At 52.1% G+C, this 19,804-nt stretch overlaps 1 protein-coding gene and 1 long non-coding RNA gene across 3 annotated transcripts; one reads left to right on the top strand and one right to left on the bottom strand.

Annotated features, from left to right (window-relative positions):
* Positions 1-1,015: 1,015 nt before the first annotated feature.
* Rpl29 (ribosomal protein L29) lies at positions 1,016-3,160 on the bottom strand. Of its 2 annotated transcripts, none has more exons than XM_006978396.4 (4): positions 3,032-3,160; positions 2,595-2,639; positions 2,056-2,120; positions 1,016-1,474 (listed from the first exon to the last, which is right to left on the bottom strand). In XM_006978396.4, exons 2-4 carry the CDS (start codon positions 2,629-2,631, stop codon positions 1,130-1,132), a joined length of 447 nt encoding a protein of 148 aa, XP_006978458.1. In that variant the 5' UTR covers positions 2,632-2,639; positions 3,032-3,160; the 3' UTR covers positions 1,016-1,129. The 2 variants fall into 2 exon arrangements, with proteins under 2 accessions (XP_006978458.1, XP_076433097.1); XM_076576982.1 differs by lacking the exon at positions 3,032-3,160 and adding an exon at positions 2,716-2,733.
* An 11,764-nt stretch (positions 3,161-14,924) lies between these two features.
* On the top strand, positions 14,925-18,660 carry LOC121830982 (uncharacterized). The gene is made up of 3 exons (XR_006074353.2): positions 14,925-15,909; positions 16,430-16,593; positions 17,492-18,660. It is a non-coding gene; the product is annotated as an uncharacterized LOC121830982 (long non-coding RNA).
* Positions 18,661-19,804: the final 1,144 nt, after the last annotated feature.

Below are 19,804 nucleotides of genomic sequence, written 5' to 3'. Positions count from 1 at the left end.
CACTTTGAACTGCTCACACACTCACCTCTGCCAGTTTTTGCACTTAAGGTCCTAACATTCTGCCCTAGAGCTGTGGCTCCCCAAGCAGAGCACTGTTCCCTAAAGGGACTACTTTTCTCACAGCAGCAAGGCTGCCTCTCCTGCCCTCCCTAGCCATGGGATCCATTTCCATCCACAGGTAGCAAGAATACTAACACCCCTCAGAGCAACCTTATAATGGGCTAAACCTGCAGCATTACAGTATCCCTCAGTCACCAAAGGGTCCAGGGTTGGATTAAGGCTAGTTCTGAAGGTTAAGTGTACTCAGGAAAGGATCCACTGTCCTACAGAAAGCCTCCAACAAACATGAAATCACTTACTGGTTGCTCCGAGTTCCTGAAGCTGGCAGTCAGCTTCATTCTTTACACCCTGGGAGGCTAAACCAGAACCATGAAAGCCAGGGTTGCCTGGTTGTTCCAGCCTGCCAACCCTGATCATTGAGTCTGATCCCAGTTGTCTCCTAACCTACATTCCAACATAAGCACCATGGCACCTGTATACTTTCCACACAAAGAAAGAAAAGGTTCAATGCCAGCCTGGGCTAATAAAGGCCCTTGGGGTTGGCAGGACATCTTAGCAGGTAAACACTTGCCTGATCATCAAACTAGTTTGATTTCCCCAGGACCCATGTTTCCACAAGTTGTCCTCTGAGTTTACGTGGATTCCCCACCCAGATTTTAAAGGTCTTTACCCGCACAGCACACACCTGGAGTGATAGGGCTATGCCATCAGATATAAGGCGGAGTCACCACCCGCCCTCCCGTCCCAGAACCAGCACAACCCAGCAGTGGACCCTAGCCAGGTGCACCCGTGACAGCTGTAGTCCTGGATGTCAAGCCAGAGCATGCTGGAGAGCAGGGCCCTCCCCTACCCAACAAAAGATGTCTGACCCATACCCTCTTCATCCAAAGCTGCAATCCTGCCCCACTCCAGCAAGGGTACCAATTCACCCTAGTCCCAAGACAACGCACACAGGTTAACAGATCCTGCCTCAAGTTTATTTGTAAAAACAGCATGGGGTCCTGATCATCTGCAAATAGTGTGTAGGTGTGTCACACCAGTCCATCTGTCTGGCAGACAGAAACCTTTTCTATGGGGCCTTCACAGGGGCCTGGGCACCTTTGGGAGCCTGAGCTGGAGCTGAGGCCTCTGCCTTGGTTTGAGCCTTGGGCTTTGGTTGGCAGAGCCTACGACCCTTGGCCATGTAGCTTCTAATCCGCTTCCCGAGCTTGGGGTGGGCGATGAAAGCGAGACGGCTGAGTTTGCGGCTGGGGCCCTTTGGCATCTTGGGCTTCACGGCCTTGGGCTTCACCAGGGCCTTGATGGCCTCTGCACGCGCACTCACTGCCTTCGCATTGTTGGCCTGCATCTTCTTCAGGCCTTTCTTGTTGTGCTTCTTGGCAAAGCGCATGTTCCTCAGGAACTTGGGGTCCACCTGGAAAACAGAAAAGATGTATGTAGTAACGTATTACAGCCCCAAGTCATTTCCTGGAGCCCCTATCCACAAGGGTGACACCGTAAATATACCAAGTTAGCCTTAGCCATGAGAGGGCTGGAGGGGGTGAAATTCCCCTAGGGCCGCCCTCCCCACCTCAGGGGAGGGGGTCAATTAAACACCAAGTCCATCAGCTTCACTCAGAGAGCAAGACTGTAGGCATAGAGCAGGCCAGGTGCAGGCTCAGCTAGCCCCTAGGACGCACCTACCATGCAGGAAAGTGGTCCCCGGTCTAGTACTGGGTGGGATCAAGTACATACAACTAGTCAGCACCAAGACCCAAACCACAAGGTACCCAATGCACAAAAACCCTTCCCTCCATCGAAGGCTGGGCGAGGGAAGTTCTTTCGCTCTCAGGAACAAGTCACACCAGGGATAGGAAGGTCAAGGAAACAGAAGCTACTGGAAAACCATTAAGCCAAAGGGCACTTAAGAGTAGCCAGAGGCTGAACCCAGGAAAAGAGAAAACAAAACACACCAGGCCCGACTGTGGACCTCGAGTCAAGGGGTATTTTACTCACCCCCTTAAGAGATTCGTATCTTTGTGACCGGGGTTTCTTGATCCCATTTCGGTGCCATTTTCGAGCTGTAAGGTAATAAATATCCACACATCAAAAGGAGGGAATCTTCTAATAAGACCGTCTGACACTGGTTCTCAGCCTGTGGGTCTCGACCCTCAGGCATCCAAGGGCCCTTTCACAGGGGTGGCCTAAGACCACCAGAAAACACAGATGTTTACTATTCATAACAGTAGAAAAAGCACAGTTGGGAATTTGCAACGAAAATCATTTCGTGGCTGGGGGGGGGGCGGGTCACCCCAACACAAGGAACTGTATTTAAGAGTCGCGGCACTAGGAAAGTTGAGAACCACCGACCTAACATCACAGCGGTCATGGTCCTTTTTTTGTTCTGGGAAAACTCAGGACCGAGTGCAAATCGGATTTCTGGCTCCCAGACTTGTCATCTCGAAACTGGCTAACACACCACCAGCTTCAAGTCTAGCAACCCCCAGCCAGTCCTGGCTAGGGTACAGGCACCGGCTGGAGCCCCAGGAACTTACACTGGTTGTGTGTGGTGTGGTTCTTGGACTTGGCCATGTCGGAACCTGCAGGAGAGACATGAGATCAGGGCCGGGGTTGCCCGGACTGGGCCACCTGTCACCCTGAACTGGGGAAACTCACGAAGGAGCCCGCATAAGGCTGCAGCGGACGCTTCCGACTGACGACATCCGCCGACCTCGCAGCGGCCACTGACCGCGGCCCCAGCGCCCAAACGCGGGCACCGGGGTCCTGAAATGAACTCTGCCGGCCCGCGGGGCGGCTCTCCCCACCACCCACTCCCCGAGGACGGCGGCACCACTCCCGGCCCGCAGCGTCTACGCCCCACGGCCACGCCGCGGCCCGCCCTGTCCTCCCCGCGGCCCGCGTGGCCCGCCCCGCGACCCGCCGCCGCCCACGAGTCACGGATGGCATCGGATGCCGCCCGGCCAACACTCACGGTAACCCGCCGCTCCCGAAGCGCCTGGGACCGGAAGAGAAAGAGAAAGGCCCGCAGTGCAGCACGGGAAATAGGGCCGACGCCACCGGAAGGAACCACGGAAAAGCTTTCCTCAGTCCTGGTGGGGAAGAAAGGTTCCGCCATCAGAAAGGAAGGGCTCCATCCTAGACCCGGTACGGTCTGAGCCCGGCCCCGCCCTCTTTTGCGTCACAGATTCCTTTCTTTTCTTTCCTCCTCTCCACTCTTTTTGACAGGGTCCTTCTTGCTCCATAGCCTAGACTGGACTGTAACGCTCCATCCTCCGGCTGCAGTTTTGTGCTCCTGGGGTTAAGAGCGTGGTGCAGGCATGGACCACGACGCGGGCCAGCCCTGTATCTGTCCTCTTCTCTTCCTCCAGTGCCTGCTTCGGTCTTGGGGCTTGTCTTCATGAGAGACCCCGAAAGCCAAGGGAGTCTTTGAGGGATGAAGGTTAGGGAGTGACGAATCTGTGCTCTTAAAAACTTCACCTGGCTCCTGTGTGTTCAGTGAACTGTAGAGGGCAGAGAAGAGGAAGAGCGGTGAGATTTGTGCAGACCGTCACACAAGGGTGCTGGCTGCCTGCGGATACTGACGAATGAACTGGGAAAGAGAATAGACCGGACTTGGGGTGCAGAGGATGAGGGAGTGAAAAGAGGCAACGATAGGCTACGTCTGGTTCAAAAGTCTGGGTGGATGGTGGTGCTGATTTCACGGATGAGGACAAGAGGCAGCTTTGTGGTTTCTTCTTACCTGCATTAGATGTGGGATGAAGCTGGATGAGGTGACATAGGCTTATAATAGCAGCTACTTTACTTGGAGACCGTAGAATTGCAAGTTTGAAGTCTGCCTGAGTAACCTTGCCTCCAAAAAATTCTTTATCCTGCCATGCCTGGTCTATGTAGTGAGTTCCAGGGTAGCCAGGGCTATGTATGTATATACAAATAAATAATAAACAAACAAATCTTCCCCCTAGGCATGGTGGCTTACACCATCCACCCAGCACTTTGAGCCAAAGTCTGAGGCAGAAGCAGGAAGGTCAGGAGTTCGAGGTCATCTTTAGCTACATAGCTGAGACCAGGCTGGGCAGGGCTACACCCTGTCTCTACATGCAAAACCATGTGCTGGTGAGCTAGATGGTTCAGTAGGTAGGAAAGCTTGCTGCTCGAGCCTGAATTTGAACGAAGCCCGGATCCAATTGTGGAAGGGTAGACCAGACCCCTGGAAGTTGTTCTCTGATCGCCTTTAACACCCACATACAGACTCACAACAACAGTAATTAAAAAAAAAATTTAAGAAAATAAAGTTTAAAGACTGAACAAGTTACAGTGGTTGAAAGGACACTAATCCATTGGAGCGTGTATCTCTGGTGGGCCTTGCCCTTATCCTATTCCCTCTGTCTTGCTTTAAAAAAAAAAAAATTAGATTACATTCCTGAAACCGGCCTCCAAGGTCTATTGACTTATTTGACCACTTACTTCTGAGGATGACTACCAAGGTCCAGCTATCAAAGTATTGAAGTCCAGCGATCAGAAGCCCCCTTTGACTCACCTAATTAATATGCCTAATTACAATTAAACACCTCATCCTAACACGGGATTTCCTGTTGGACCTTCATAAACTGCCCCTTTTTTTTTGTTGTTGTTTTGTTTGTTTGTTTAAAGATTTATTTATTTATTTATTATGTATACAGCATGTATGATTGCTGGCCAGAAGAGGGCACCAGATCTCATTACAGATGGTTGTGAGCCACCATGTGGTTGCTGGGAATTAAACTCAGGACCTCTGGAAGAACAGTCAGTGCTATTAACCACTGAGCCATCTCTCCAGCCCCATAAACTGCCCTTTTCCTACATGCCACGTCTGTCTCCTCTCTATCCAGAGACAGTCCTTTGTCCCTCTGGGACCAATCCCCCTGTCCCCTTTCCCTTGTTCCCTTCCCCTTCTCCCTCTGTCTCTTGTCTTGGTCCCTTATCCCTGCCCTCTGTCCTGGGGCAAATTCATCTCTTTTGTACTGAGAACTCGATCTCAGGAGCCCTGAGCTGATACTTTTCCTTACCGTGGTAATATAGCTGTGTGGTAGTATCATACATGGTTGTACAATACGCAGGAGGCCCTAAGTTCAATCACTGTACCAGAGAGAGAAACAGAGGCAGAGAGAGGGGAAATCAAAGTCAAGCAAGTGCTGCTTCCCAGGGACTCAGCTGCTTTCTGCTTCTTTGCCCTACAGTTCATGCCCCACGTGCAGTGAGGCCTGAGGTTCATTTTATATCTGTTTTTAAAATTTCATTTGTTTATATATGTTTTGTCTGCGTGTATGTCTGTACCATGTGCATGTCTGGCTCCCAGGGAGGCCAAAAAAGACACTGGATCTTCTGGGACTGGAGTTACAGATGGTTGTAGTTTCCATGTGGGTGCTGGGAATTGAATCTGGGTCTTCCGGAAGAGCATTGAGTGATCTTAGCCACCAAGCTATCTCTTCAAACAATCTAATTTGAAGAGAGAGAGAGAGAGAGAGAGAGAGAGAGAGAGAGAGAGAGAGAGAGAGAGAGAGAGAACGCCATGGCAGGAATATGGAAGGCGGAGGATAATGTCCAGGAAGTCAGTTCTCTCCTACCCACCATGTGGGTCCTGGGGAACAAATTCAGGTTGTCAGGCATGGTGGCACGTGCCTCTACCCACTGAACCATCGTGGGCTGGGTATGTTTTATACCTTTGCATTTTTACTTATTTGGAGACAAGGCCTCAAGTGTTCCAGGCTGGCCTCAAACTTGATATGCTTGATATGTAGCTAAGGATGGCCTTAAGCCGGGCGGTGGTGGCGCACGCCTTTAATCCCAGCACAGCTGGGAGGCAGAGGCAGGTGGATCTCGGTGAGTTCAAGGCCAGCCTGGGCTACCAAGTGAGTTCCAGGAAAGGCGCAAAGCTACACAAGAGAAACCCTGTCTCGGAAAACCAAAAAAAAAAAAAAAAAAAAAAAAGGATGGCCTTAAATTTCTGATCCTCCTGCATCCACCTCCTGAGTGCTAAGATTTCAGGATGAGCCACCATACCTGGTTTTATTCAGTGCTGGGGATCAAGACTCAGAGCAACACGCACACTAGGCAAGCACTGTACTAACTGAATTACATCCTCAGCCTCTGAGGACTGTCTCTTTTAAAGATTCGTACCAGATACGCTCTCTTAAATCATCCTCCAAGTTCATGCCTTGCACAAACCCCTTACCTGCCTGGCCCTGGCAACTCTCCTTGTCATGTGCTTGTCTCCAAACACCTGGCCTTCCTGCCAGGCACAGATGCCCGGTCTACCTCGAAGCCTGAGCCTCTCTCTCTACCTCCTCTGCCCTTCCCCTGCATTTGCCTGGTGTGGTCTTTCCCTGGACTTGTGTCAAATGGAGAGCCTCGGCACCACCTCCCCAGAGTGTCCTCGCGTTCTAATGGTTTCCTTCATGGAACTTCCCTGGACTCTCCTTACATTGTTTTTTTTTTTTTTTAATTTTTTAGTACATGCTGACTTCCTACAAACCGTGTGAAGGGTTTTCTTTTAGTTTAATGTATAAAACTAGACAAAATTATTTATTGCCAACAATAAATTTTTATTTAATAAACAATTTTTATTTAAATACATTTTTATTTTTATTTTATTCAGTTGTTCTTCATTCAACCAGGTTACATGGGTCCAGGATTTCTGAAGAGAGAGTTAAGTTAAAGAGAATTAAGTGGAACTCAAAACTTGTGACTCAGGGCAATGCATGTATCTCCTCAGAAAAACACAGTACTATCGAGTGCCTGTTTCGTTCGGTGGAGAAGTTGATCTCTGGTCACATCGTTAAGAGCTTTTGGTACATTGTTTCCTTACCCACGCGTGTGTCCCTTGCCACAGTGGTGAGGTGGGCACTGGGTTTTTACCACCTTCATTGTTCCTGCCTGACCGGTGGAGAGTAATGATCTGGTCAGCATCTGTTAAAGGATGCTCCCAGGGAAGGCAAGTTCATGGACTTGCAGATGTTAGGCAGGGATGGAAAAGGAGACTGTGGAGGCAGGATACGCAGAGGAAAGCTCACCCAGGCACTCCTGAAAAGGGAGGTGAGTTGGGAGAGTGAAGAGCAAGCTCGTGGGCTGACAGATAACTTAGCGCTAAGCGGAAACGGTCGAGGCCAGACAGGAAGCTGTGGAGTGCTAAGCGTGGATGAAGGACTTGTGAGCAGAGGTAGGACTGAGGAGGTGGGGTAGGATGCATGGCTACAGCTCACAGGCTCAGCCCATGCCTGAGCTTGTCAGCTCAGGACTCCACGTGGCTCGCACCCGCTTCCCGACAAAGCACATAACCTGCACTGGCTCCATGCACAGTCCTCTCTAAACTGCTCTCTGCTCCAATAGCTCCTTAGCAACCTCTTAGCAACTCCTCTTTTGTGGTCAAAACATCTTGAAACATGTCCTAGAACTAGAGGCAGTGCATGGACTGGTTTTGAGTACAGTGGATTTTTAGGGAACGCTCCTATGTCCCATCTTATGCCTCTGCATGATGGGATATGCATGTAATGAAGAACAAATACGTCACAGGGAACAACATGCACAGCGACCACAGGCATACATGACCCAACCCTATCCATCCAAACAAAAGGAAGACAAAAACCAAATAGCTGCTGGAGAGATGGCTCAGCAATCAAGAGCACTGGCTGCTCTTCCAGAAGACCCAGGTTCAATTCCCAGCACCCACATTTTGGCTCAGAACCATCTGTTACTTCAGTCCCAGGGGATCTAGTTCTGTCCTCAGTAGGTACCACACTTATGTAGTACACATACTTATATGCAGGCAGAACACCAATACATGTTAAATACATTCTTTTCATTCTTTTTTGTTTGTTTGTTTGTTTGTTTGAGACAGAATCTCTCTATGTAGTCCTGGCTGTCCTGGAACTCACTATGTAGAACAGGCTGGCCTCAGACTCACAGAGATCTACCTGCTTCTGCCTCCCAAGTGCTGAGATTAAAGGTGTGTGCCACCCAACACCACCCGGCTCAACATTTTTTAAAAGAAGCAGCCGTGCCTTGTCCCTAGCAACCAGGCCAGAGGTTGGAACGGAGGGATGAAAGGCAACTATTTCGGGTGGGGTTTAGCAAAGGGAATTTTGATGACTTCAAAGGGACCAGGCTGGAACAGGCAAGAATGATGCCTCAGCAGGAAAAATCCCTTGCTGCCCATTCCCAGTGACCTGAGTTCAAAGCCCAGATCCCATGGTGGAAGGAGAGAACTAACGCCCCGGAATTGTCCTCTGGCTTCCACACATGCCCTTTGGCATGTGCACATCCACACTCATCTTCCAGGTGAGCAGTTGTTCCTCTCAATAGTTCTTTTTTTTTTTTTAAGATTTATTTATTATGTATATAGTGTTCTGCCTGCAGGCCAGAAGAGGACACCAGATCCCATTATAGATGGCTGTGAGCCATCATGTGGTTGCTGGGAATTGAACTCAGGACCTCTGGAAGGGAGTCAGTGCCCTTAACCTCAGAGCCATCCCTCCAGCCCTCAATAGCTCTTTAAAAAGTGAATATTGGGGGCTGGAGAGATGGCTCCATGGTTAAGAACAGTATGGAAAGGCCACAGTCTGACAGAGAGGCAGATTAAAGATGGTGGATGACTCTGAAATACCACTGAGCTGTGAGAGGAAGAGGCCAGGGCTGAAAGACCAGCTACCAGCCTGGAAGAAGACCTTCCCTGAGTACAACTCAGTGAGACCTGTCCACGGGACCCATGACCTGGAGCCACCAGCCAGCCACGATTTTTTTCTTTCTCCTAATTTTATATATATGCCAGGTACACACCTTTAATCCCAGCACCTGGCGCCCAGAGAGGTCAGAAGACGACACTGGGTCTCCTGGAACTAGAGTTAAAGATGATTGTGAGCAGCCATGTGGGTGATGGGAACAGGATTTAGATCCTCTGGAAGAGCAGCCAGTGCTCTTAACCACGGATCCAGCACGGCCATAGTTTTTAGGGTGTGGGGTGTGCTAAGGCCAGCCTGGAGCAGAAGGATAGTTTTCTTTCTAGGAATGGTTTATTTCGTTCTCTGCTCCTCTGCATCTTCATAAGGGAAGTCTTATTGGGACCCCTTTTGTCATTTCAATTTGTTACATCTTGTTACAATGTGTACAATTCATACACATTTTTCTATGTCATGAAAATTCTTTGTAACAGGTCCAGTGAGATGGCTCAGCTGTTCAAGAGCACTGGTTGCTCTTGCAAGGAACCTGGTTCCCAGCACCCACACGGTAGCTCACAACCATCTGTAATTCCAGTTCCAGGGGAATCCAATGACCTCTTCTGACCTCCATGGGTATCAGGCACACACGTGGTGCTCATACAGGCAAAACATTCATACAAATAAGAAAAAAAAAGATTTTTTTTTTTTAAAAAGAAAATCCTTTGTGAGAGGGTGGTGGTGGCACACACCTTTAATCCTATAATCCCAGCACTTGGGAGGTAGAGGCAGGCAGGTCTCTGAGTTCAAGGCCTGCCTGGTCTACAGAGTGAGTTCTAGGGCCATCTTGCCTTTCTCTGAGCTATAGTGTTTGGGCAGAACGCTGGCTGAACTCAGCAGAGCATGGATCAGCCAGTCTCATCCTGGATGGGGAAGGATGGAAGCCTGAGTGACAAGGCAAACTTGGACTGAACTATCCAGACGCCAGCTATCTAAACCACACAGCCTTCTTCGACCTCTCCAGATCCACATCTCAATCTAAGTGGGCTTCCACGGAGACAGCTCAGCAAAGTAACATGGTTGGAGGCAGCTGGGGTTATGTTAGTGGTATCACAGTACTAGGTGTATGTGAGGACCTGATAAATGTTTGAAGAATTGAATGCACACATTTCATACCTGCAAAGCCATCCTTGACTGCATGTGGGATTCCAGGTCAGCTTGGGGTAGGAGATACCCTGACCCTCCAAACTGTTTCCAAGGCACTGTCTGCTCCTGTGGATAGGGACCGTCCTAATACAAGAGCTATGCAAACGGCAGCTGAGGCTGGAGGAAAAAACATCAGGAACAGGGAATGAAGGGTGAAAAATACAATTTTTGGGCTGGAAATATGGCTCAGAGGTTAGAAGCACTGGCTGTTCTTCCAGAGGTCCTGAGTTCAATTCCCAGCAACCACGTGGTGGCTCACAACCATTTGTAATGAGGTCTTGTGCCCTCTTCTGGCCTGCAGGGATACATGCAGGCAGAACACTGTATATGTAATAAATCTTTTGTTTTGTTTTGTTTTTGTTTTTCAAGACAGGGTTTCTTTGTGTAGCTTTGCGCCTTTCCTGGAACTCGCTTTGGAGACCAGGCTGGCCTCCAACTCACAGAGATCCGCCTGCCTCTGCTTCCCGAGTGCTGGGATTAAAGGCGTGTGCCACCACCGCCCAGCATAAATAAATCTTTTAAAAAATACAATTAAAAATGTTTTATGTATTTGTTTACTCATTTTTGGCTTTTCAAAACAAAGAGTTTCTCTTTGTAGCCTTGGCTGTCCTGGAGCTCACTCTGAAGACCAGGTTGGCCTCCAACTCACAGAGATCCTCCTGCCTCTACTTCCCGAGTGTTGGGATTAAAGGCATTTGACACTACTGCCTGGTTTTGTTTGTTTGTTTGTTTGTTTTTAATGCATTGGTGTTTTTGCCTTCATGTATGTCTGTGTGAGGGTGTTGGATCCTCTGGGACTGGAGTCACAAACCACTGTGAGCTGCCATGTAGGAACTGAACCCAGATCTCCTGGAAGAGCAGTCAGTGCTCTTAACCACAGAACCATCTCTCCAGCCCCTTATTTCATTATGTTTAATAATGTGAAATCATGTGGATTTCTGCGGGTGTACTAGACCCGCAGAAGCCAGGGGCATCAGATGCCCCGAAGCTGGAGTTACAGGCAGTTGTGAGTCACTAGGCATGGGCACTGAGAATTGAATTTGGGTCCCCTGGAAGAACAACACTTACTCTTAACCATGAAGTCATTTCTGCAGCCCGGAAAAATACAATTCTTATGTTCCCTTCCTGCTAAGAGCCTGGATTTCAAAGCTCCGGGGAGAGAGAAAGAAGTGCTGCGTGGGACATCACCCCGGGGCTCAGGATCTTCAGTTTCAGCAGAAGTGGGAGGTGCAGGCCAGTCCATTGCTATGTCTTCACAGACCCCTGCCGCTCCAGGCCACTGAATTCCCTCTGCTCAGGGCTGATGTGTCCCAAAGGGAAATGTGAGACTATCCACAAGGGGGCAGCATGGGACTATAGACGGAGTTCAACGGCAGCAGGCGTCTCTGCTCCCTCCCTTGGGAAGGTCTGCAGCCGCCCAGGCTGAGGCCACGTCTTATTCCTTTCTGGATGGCAAATCTGCAAAAACGGTCCCGGGATTTTAGGTTGGTTCTTATGTCAGGTCCTTGGACTAAAGACTCCTAGGATGGTTTTGCAATGTCTTCCCCCAGAGAAGAGAAGGGGACTCTGGGCACCACTAGGCACAGCCTCTCTGGGCCACTTCCAGGTTTCCCAAAGCCATGCCTTCCAGTGGTTAAAGGGACAGCCTTTAGCACCATTGCACTTAGGTTTAAATTCTGACTTCCACTGGCCAGAAGAGCGTTTCCCCTCACTGAACCTCAGTTTGCAGCATCTATCACTGAAGGAGCAGGAAGCCAGAGCCCAGGCTGTGTGTCCTGGAGGCTGAGGGTCAGCTCCAGAGGCCGCACAGCAGTTGAGGGTCAACGATGTTCTGGTCACCCACATCACAGCTTGGAAAGCAGGGTCCTTCCAGAGGTCCCACCGCCCTGAGGCATCCTCGACACGTCACACTAGGATCCAGGGAGACACAGGATGGTTTGTCCTCCACAAGACCATGCAAAGATACCAATAACAACGACATCCAGGTGACATAAAAGTCCCTGGCTTCTCTGGCCAACAGACACTTGGAATGTCTGGGGTGAGGGGGCGAGAGGAGGTGGCTTTTCTCCTCAGGCTTTCTTGTCAACCTTCAGCGGGCTCAGAAAGGAGGTATGTGTGTCCCTGGGAGGGGGACCGGTCCTGGTCTGCTCAGGTCAGGGCCATGTTGCTGGTCTGGGAAGACAAGCTGGCAGGTGAGAATCTAGAAAGACTGAGCAGACAGGAAGGTGGGAGGGAGGGAGGGGGGAGGGACAGGATAGGTGAGCTGCGCTGGGCAGAACGAACCCCTCAAGTGGCTCCCCACTCCCACCCCCAGACACAAAAGGAGGCTAAGGCGTTAACAAAGAGCATCAGAACAGGAAGAAAGCCCAGGGCCGAGAGGGACACCCCTCTCCTTTCCCTCCCCAGCAGCCTCCACTGGCCCCAGCAATGCTGTTGCCTAGGCAACCACAACCCCCCTCCAGTTCCCCTTTCTCTTGTAACCCCTTCTTGTCTGGATTCCCCTCTTGCTGCCCCCCCCCCCGCGTCCACCCCGTCCCCCCCCCCCAGCCCAGGCTAAAGAAGCGCCTGGGGGTTGGGAGAGAGGACTCTGCTCACCACCATGCAGTCCCGGGGTTAAAGCTCTGACTGCCTCCCAGGACCGCCCCTCCCTGGGGATCTTCTGGAAGGCTCTTAAAGCGGGAGAGAGGGCAGGATGAGGTGACCTTTCAAAGAATTCCTCTGAATGGATGAGAGGGCTATCATGGCCCAAAGACTTCAGGCCCTGACTCTCTGAGTCCCCAGCCTCTTCCAGTAGTCTGAGGCTTGCAAGCCCCTCTTGCCAAGATCAACAGGCTAATGGATGGGGAAACTGAGGCTGGGGAGAAGGACCTAGTCCAGTGGCAGGAGGGAAGTATGTGGCTTAGTTAGGGAGGGAAGAGAGTGTTGAGGCATGCCAAGCAAGGATGGCCACAGGAGGGGGGGGGAGTGTCTGGCAGTTCCTCCTAGGGATCCCCAGAAAGCCTGCCCTGCCCCCACCGGGTCCTGGGCTCTGAGAGGTGCCTGCCTCCACCATCAGCCCATGCTGCCTCAACTAACTGCCCGAGGGCTGCTAAGCCTGCTCCCTTGTTTCTCCATCCCCTCCACACAGGCTGGGGAGATTCCTGGGTGGGACGTTGTAGACCCAGGGTGAGCTTCAAGCTCCACCCGGCAGATGGGTGGCCATCCTCGAAAGACTCAAGTCCCAACCTTGTGTCTGTTAGGGCCAGGTCACTGCTGCCACCACCTAGAGTGCTGGGGGCTGGGGAACACAGCACCCAGAGTGGAGAGCTTGAGCAGAAAAGGACCACGGGGGGCAGGGGTGGAGGAGAGGCCTGGGAACCCTCTTGGGAAAAGGCCGCCGGCCTTGTGGGCCTGTCAGACAGGAAGGAAGGAAGGACACCGCAGGCTGGACAGGACACGGGCCAAGTGTGTCCCACAGCTCTCCCAGCTGATCCGGACTTCCTTAACTGTCAGAGCGCTCCTGAAGCTCCTGAGACCTGGCACTGTGTTGTGTGGTTGGGGGGGGGGGTAGGTGGGGGGTGTCATACCTCTCCTGAACTCAGTCCTAACCCAGGGTCAGGCAGGGAAAAGAGCCTGCCGGTGGGACAGGAGCTAGGGAGCCTGGCATGGTTATGACCCGACCTTGCTACAGTCTCACCAAGCCCTCTCGGAAATCCCACAATGCCGAAGACTGAGGTTGAGGAAAGAGAACGGAGCCTTTCTCTTCCGGCAAACTGCCTCTGGGGGATCTCTGGGCCTGGACACTGATGACCGCTTGAGGAAGGAAGCTGATGTCTTTCCTGTGAAACGGCTCCCAGGCAGAGGGAGCTGGGAGATACAGGGCCCCTTCGTCCCTAAGATGTCCTCCCATTGCTGTGCTGGGAAAATCTCCACATTCTCAGGCACTCTCTCATGACCAGACTCCTTCTCCGGCAGCTTGTCCCCTTGAGCAGATACCCCCACCCCACCATGGGGGTTGGGGTGAGGTCTCCAGACCCATTCGTGCCAAGCATCTATAGGACCCTGACCCCATGACCTGCTCACACAGGGGCTCTCTGGCCATGGTTGACCCCTGGGCTACTCTCCTGCCCCTTACGTTTGACTGACACGTTAGCCTTTGTCTCTTAGTAACTCCTGAAGACCAGAAGCTTCCAGCGAGACGCCTTCTCTTCCTGACTGATGTTCACCCAAAAGACAAAGAGTGACTTGAGCCATGCATGGTGGTATGCACCTCTTGAATTCAAGAAACAGTATTGGCCCGAGACACCCCAAGACCAAGTTCTCAGCACTAAGGAGATTTACTTGTCCCAGACAGACAGAAGACAGGGAATAAGAGACACAGACAGGAGAGAGAGGAAGAGGGGGAAGGTAAAGGAACAAGGGAGAGGAAGGGATATTTGCCCAGGAGGGACAAAGGACGCCTCTGGACAGAGAGGAGACAGACTTGGCCCACAGGCAATTGTCAGTTTATAGAGGGAATCCCCGTGTTAGGATGAGGTGGTTAACTTTCACTGGCCATGTTAGTTAGGATAGCCAAAAGGGGACTTTTGATTGCTGGACTTCAATACTTTGATAGCTGGACCTTGGTGGTCAGCCTCAGGAGGAGGAAGTGGCCAACTAAGGGAACAGACCTTGGTGTGCAGCCTTAGGAATGCAAATCTGATGGGTTAGCAAGGCAGAGGGAATGGGGGAGAAGAGGAAAAGGCAAAATCTGTCGACGGCATGTTCAAGCCTGCTAAAGCCCATAAATCCAGAATGTAACTCGGGAGCTAAGAGCAAGAAAATCACAAGTCAAGGAGTCTAGCCTACCAGTAGGTTTGATACAGTCTGGGCTACAAGAGACCCTGCTGAATGAGAAGAGAGACAAGGAGGTGGGAGACGAGGGAGGGAGGGAGGATGGATGGATGGATGGACGGACGGACGGAACGGACGGACGGGGCAGAAAGCCAGACAGGCAAAATAGAGGTTCCCCTGCTCTACCCCCAAATCCCTCCTGATGGGAGGAGAGATTGCCTGCTCTCTTAGTGTATTGCTTAGAATGGATTGGGATGTGGGTGTGGTTTGGAGTGGGCGCGAGAGGGGGAGCTAGAGCAGGACCTGTGGGCTGGTCTGAAGACCAGAGGCTGAGAGGTGGCAATAAAGGGCGTTTGGGGACCCCCGGCACTCTTAACGACGTACAGCAGCACTCGGAGCCAGCGGGGGAGAGGACTGTCTCACCGCCCACTGCCCGCCTGGCACCCAGCCCGCGCAGTACTGGTTTTAATCGGTCGCTTTCCGCAAGCAGCTCCTGGAGGCGCGGGGGCGGCTTCCCCTTGACTTGAATCTCCTGGAGGAGGCAGTTTGGCTAAAAATAACTTGAATCGCTGCGGCTCCCACCCTGGCGCAGAGGAGGGGCCTGGGGGTGCGGGGGCGGCATTGGAGGGAATGTGGCCGCAGCCAGGAGGGGGTTCCCTGAAAGGAAGCAGAGAAGAGTGAGTGCTGGCAGGTGGCAAAGGGTGTAGTTTGAGGAAGGGAGCTGGTCCCTTCTCATTTCCCCTCCGGCCTCCAGGTCTACTCCCCGACCCGCGGGGCTGGAGGCAGGCAGCACTCACCCCTGCTCTTTGTACTGGGGGCTGGCTAGCCTGGCTGAGGTGTGGCATGGGGGATCTTTCCAACAGCACAGACTGTGTGGACACGATCTCTCTCTCTCTCTCTCTCTCTCTCTCTCTCTCTCTCTCTCTCTCTCTCTCTCTCTCTCTCTCTCTCTCTCTCTCTCCCTCTCCTCCCCCTCCCTCTCTCCCTCCGAGCAGGAGCCCCTTCCATCCCCCCCCTCCTGCTCTTTCCTTGGCTTTCGGCCTGGAATGCAGGCCTACCAGGCATCAGGCAGAGGCGTGCATCTGGACTTACGTCTTGTTCCTTGTGTGTGACACTGAAACCGGCATCCTCGTCCGAAAATTAGGTGCGACTATGAAACTGAGCACTGAACTCAGTCCTCACTGGGCAGGTCGCGTCTCAACTGTCCTTAGTTCATTAGGCTCCTGGTTACTGCCCAAACCTTGGTGCCAGCTGAAGGGGCTGCCCTGCGGCCACCCTTCAAAGCATAGTGGGAGCTCTGTTAGACCCGGAGTTCTCCGGATAGGGAAGGGTGATGGGGAGCATGGAGGGGCCAGGGGTTTGTGGGGGGTAGACGGTGATGGCTGGAGATGGGACATTCGTGGTACGTGGTGGCTGCTGAGACTGGTCTGCCTGCAGGGACGCCATCAGCGCCTCCCTGCCCTCTCCAGCTGCATTTACCAGGCCCATCAGGACACAGGGGGCTGGAAGGCAAGAGGGCAGGAAAAGAGGTGGCTGACTGGAATGACAAAGCATGAGGGGAAAGCCACAACCTAGCATCAGCTCCCCAGCCTTCCCGGAGCACCGTCTGGTGCTCTGTTACTGCCCCAAGGGGACAGTCCCGAGGTTATCTGTCCTCCCTTCAGGAGGACACCGAAGCTGGTGAAGAGGAACTCACCTGACCTGATGGCTGGACATCTGAACCCAACACCATCCGGCATCAAGTCTTGTGTTACTGTTTCTTCCTGTTCTGAACTTAGGGCCCGTGGGATCTGACGTGTCTGTGGAGGACTGGAGGCAGCGTGCACGGGTATGGATCTTTTTTCTTACTTGTTTTTGTTTTTTGAGACAGGGTTTCTTTGTGTGGCCCAGGCTGGCCTCGAACTCACAGAGATCCACCTGCCTCTGCCTCCTGAGTGCTGGGATCAAAGGCATATGACACCACCTCACAGCTAGGTATGGATTCTGATAGGAGACATTCCCTGCGTCTGCGTCTCCACCTGGACTGCCCCCAGCCCTCACCGGTGGCTGGCTTGAGTTTACAAAAGCACCAGGTGGTGCATGCAGGGGTCCAGGGAAAGGAAGAGAAGGTGTGCACCTACCTGAATGGGAACAAGACCAGGGATAACTCTAAGAACAGCAACCGAGCCCAGCCCTGGGGACATTTTTAGCAGCACTGTTCCTAAGCAGAAACGAGAAACTCCAGGAATAGCAGTGGCAGAATTCAGAAATCAGCTGCAGCTCCCCTAGCCACATGGGTAAATCCTAAACCATATCAGTGGGGATGAAACAAGCCAATTGCAGGGGCTCCGTTCAGTTCAAAGCCCCCCACAGAACTAGATGCAGGTTGAGGGGTTGATACAAACACGAGAGAGCTGTTAAAAGGCCGGGAAGTGACAAAGGGCAGTTTGTGATATTCTGGGCCGGTGAAGGAGGCACACCAGAAAGCTTCCACCCGTGGCCGTTTGTCAGGGCCCACAGATGCCAAACACCCTTCATCATGCTGGGGAGACACAGGTGTGAGCAAGACAGAGCCAATCCTAGACCTCAGGGAGCTTGTGCATTGGCAGGGCGGGTCCGTGGTGGATGGCGCGTGTCCGTTTTATTATCCATTGCCCCTTTGCAGGAGTTCTGTAATGTCAAGCCTGCTACGTTTAAACAGGTCCACAAGGCAGAGACACATAGTTGACTGACTTCCTTCTCCCCAGTACAAGGTCCCTCACCGCTGAGTTGGTTCTGAGGACTGAGCTCATGCGTATACTCCATCCCATTCACCAGGAGTTCCATCTTCAGACTGTATTAGTCACTTTTCTGCTGCTGGGACAAAACACTGTGACCGAGACACCTTACAGGAGGAAGCGTTTATTTGGGCTGGCAGCTGCAGAGGGATGAGAAACTATCACAATGGTGAGGCATGGCAGCAACCTCAGTGGTGGGTCACATCTTCAGCCGCACGCTTAAAGCAGAGAGAACGAACTGGATGTGGGGTCAGGCTGTGAACGCTCGCGCGAAGCCTCCATGAAAGCTACACTACCTGTCCCAAACAGTGGCATCAACTGGGACCCAAGTACTCAACTCTCTGAGTGTATGTGGAGTACTTCCCATTTAAACCACCACGCTCCTCGGGACCCTCCCCAGCCGAATGCCCCGTGTTCTCTCATGCACTAGGAGGAGATCCAGACACAGTTTGGAGGGCCAAGCTGGCGGGTGGACTAGCGTTCTCTAGGTCTGAGGGTGCCAGGGTCAGATGGGGAGATAAAATGCAATGGAAGGGGAGCAGGGCCTGGTCACATTCCCTCGGCTGCCTACGGCTCGTTAAGTGCTTGAACAGAAAACAGAAGATGGGAGGCAACAGTCTGTCTCAAACTGCTCATCTACACCGCAGGCGCGCAGTTTGACAACCGTCCGTCACTCAATCCACCATGCACACGTCCATACAACTAACATGTGTGAGGGGCAGAATAATGGGTCCCCAAAGATGTCCTTGTCCCCAGAACCCAGGTTGTTGCTTCACATGGCAAAAGGGGATTAAGGTGGCCGATGGAATGTGGGCTGCTAATTATCTGGAGTCAAAATAGGGAGATTATCTTGGATTTTCCCAGTGGGCCTAATGTAATCACAGGGGTCTTGAGGAGGAGAAGAGGATCTCAGAAGAGAGGTCCAGAGAGGTTGATGGTGTGAGAAGGACCTGGCCAACATGTCTGAGTCTAAAGATGAAGAAATAGGACCAGAAGACAAGGAAAATGGGAAGCCCAGAAAGGCAAGGAAATGGTTACCCCTTGAGAGTCTGGACTGCAGCCCTGGCAGAGTTCAGCCCATGGAGACACCATTTTCAGAATAAATTTGCTTTGTTTCCAGCCCCTACATTTTTGTTTTGTTTTGTTTTTTTGAGACAGGGTTTCTCTGTATAGTTTTGGTGCCTGTCCTGGATCTTGCTCTGTAGACCAGGCTGGCCTCGAACTCACAGATATCCGCCTGGCTCTGCCTCCCTAGTACTGGGATTACTGGCATGCATCACCACCACCCGGCCCCAGCCCCTAACTTTGTGATAACCCCTTACAGCAGTTGTAGGAACTACACACACCATCGATTCATCCAAGCCCATGGCGGAGCCATCCAGCCAACCACCCCTGCATTTAGCACACATACATTGAGTGTCTCTGTGTTAGCTGCCAAACTAGGACAGAGAACAGTGACTACCTGCCTCAAGCTCTCCATCCAGTGGGGAGGCGGACACAGGGTTTCCGGCTGGGGATCTTTTCCGCTCTGACGGTAGGAGTGAGGCATTTGGAAAGGATTAGGGGAGCATCCACGACGTGTCAGTTCTTAGTGACAGCAACAAGACACAGATTATTGCGAGACAGTTGTGAGTCTCTGCAGCCAGCATCTTTCCCGAGGGCTGTCTGCTAGCGGCCACCGTCCTTGCTGCCTCTGCCGTCACCCCCACGAGAATGTGGAGCTCTTAACCCTGTCCGGCGAGTAGGCAAAGGGATAGGTCCAACCGGGATGTCTACGTCTTTCTCCATAGTGCAAGGCCCCTGACTGCCCGGCCACTCAGCCTGGCTCCCCAGGCTTCTAGTCCATCTGCTAGCGGTGGCTGTGCCCTTCTGTTTCATTGGTGGCAGCTAGGGCACTTGCCTGCTCAGAGGGTCAGGCTGAGCCTAGTTGGAAGGATGTGTGATTGCAGACGATGAACCATCCTCTCTTGAATTTTCACAACCTCATCTATGGAAGGAGAATAAGGATGGCATGGCCCTTCTCCCAGGGTCACAGGCCAGGCAGAGAGAAACCACTACAGAAGCCCATACGACTCAAGCCCTGGGATATACAGCCCCTCACTTGGGAAAGGTGATACTGAAGACTGTAAGTGAGGTACAGAGTTGTGATGCTCCATGAGGCTGAGGGGTAGGGCTAATGGCATTTAGCTCCTTTTGTGAGGAAAGAATAAGGTTCTAATACCATCCCTGAGGTCTAGGCCTTGACTTGCCAGGGCCCAACCCTGCAGAGCCTAATCCCATCAC

This window comes from Peromyscus maniculatus, chromosome 7, assembly GCF_049852395.1.
Source record: "Peromyscus maniculatus bairdii isolate BWxNUB_F1_BW_parent chromosome 7, HU_Pman_BW_mat_3.1, whole genome shotgun sequence".
In the NCBI taxonomy this organism is placed as follows: domain Eukaryota; kingdom Metazoa; phylum Chordata; class Mammalia; order Rodentia; family Cricetidae; genus Peromyscus; species Peromyscus maniculatus.
The sequence above is the reverse complement of the archived record's forward strand: the minus strand, read 5'-3'. Positions and strand labels throughout refer to the sequence as shown.

What these genes read in the sequence shown, in the direction of transcription:
- Rpl29 (XM_006978396.4), bottom strand. Translation starts at nt 2,631, where the DNA reads ATGGCCAAGTCCAAGAACCACACCACACACAACCAGT. An exon ending in CCACACCACACACAACCAGT is followed by an intron (nt 2,121 to 2,594) that starts GTAAGTTCCTGG and finishes ATTACCTTACAG; the next exon opens with CTCGAAAATGGCACCGAAAT. An exon ending in GATACGAATCTCTTAAGGGG is followed by an intron (nt 1,475 to 2,055) that starts GTGAGTAAAATA and finishes TCTGTTTTCCAG; the next exon opens with GTGGACCCCAAGTTCCTGAG.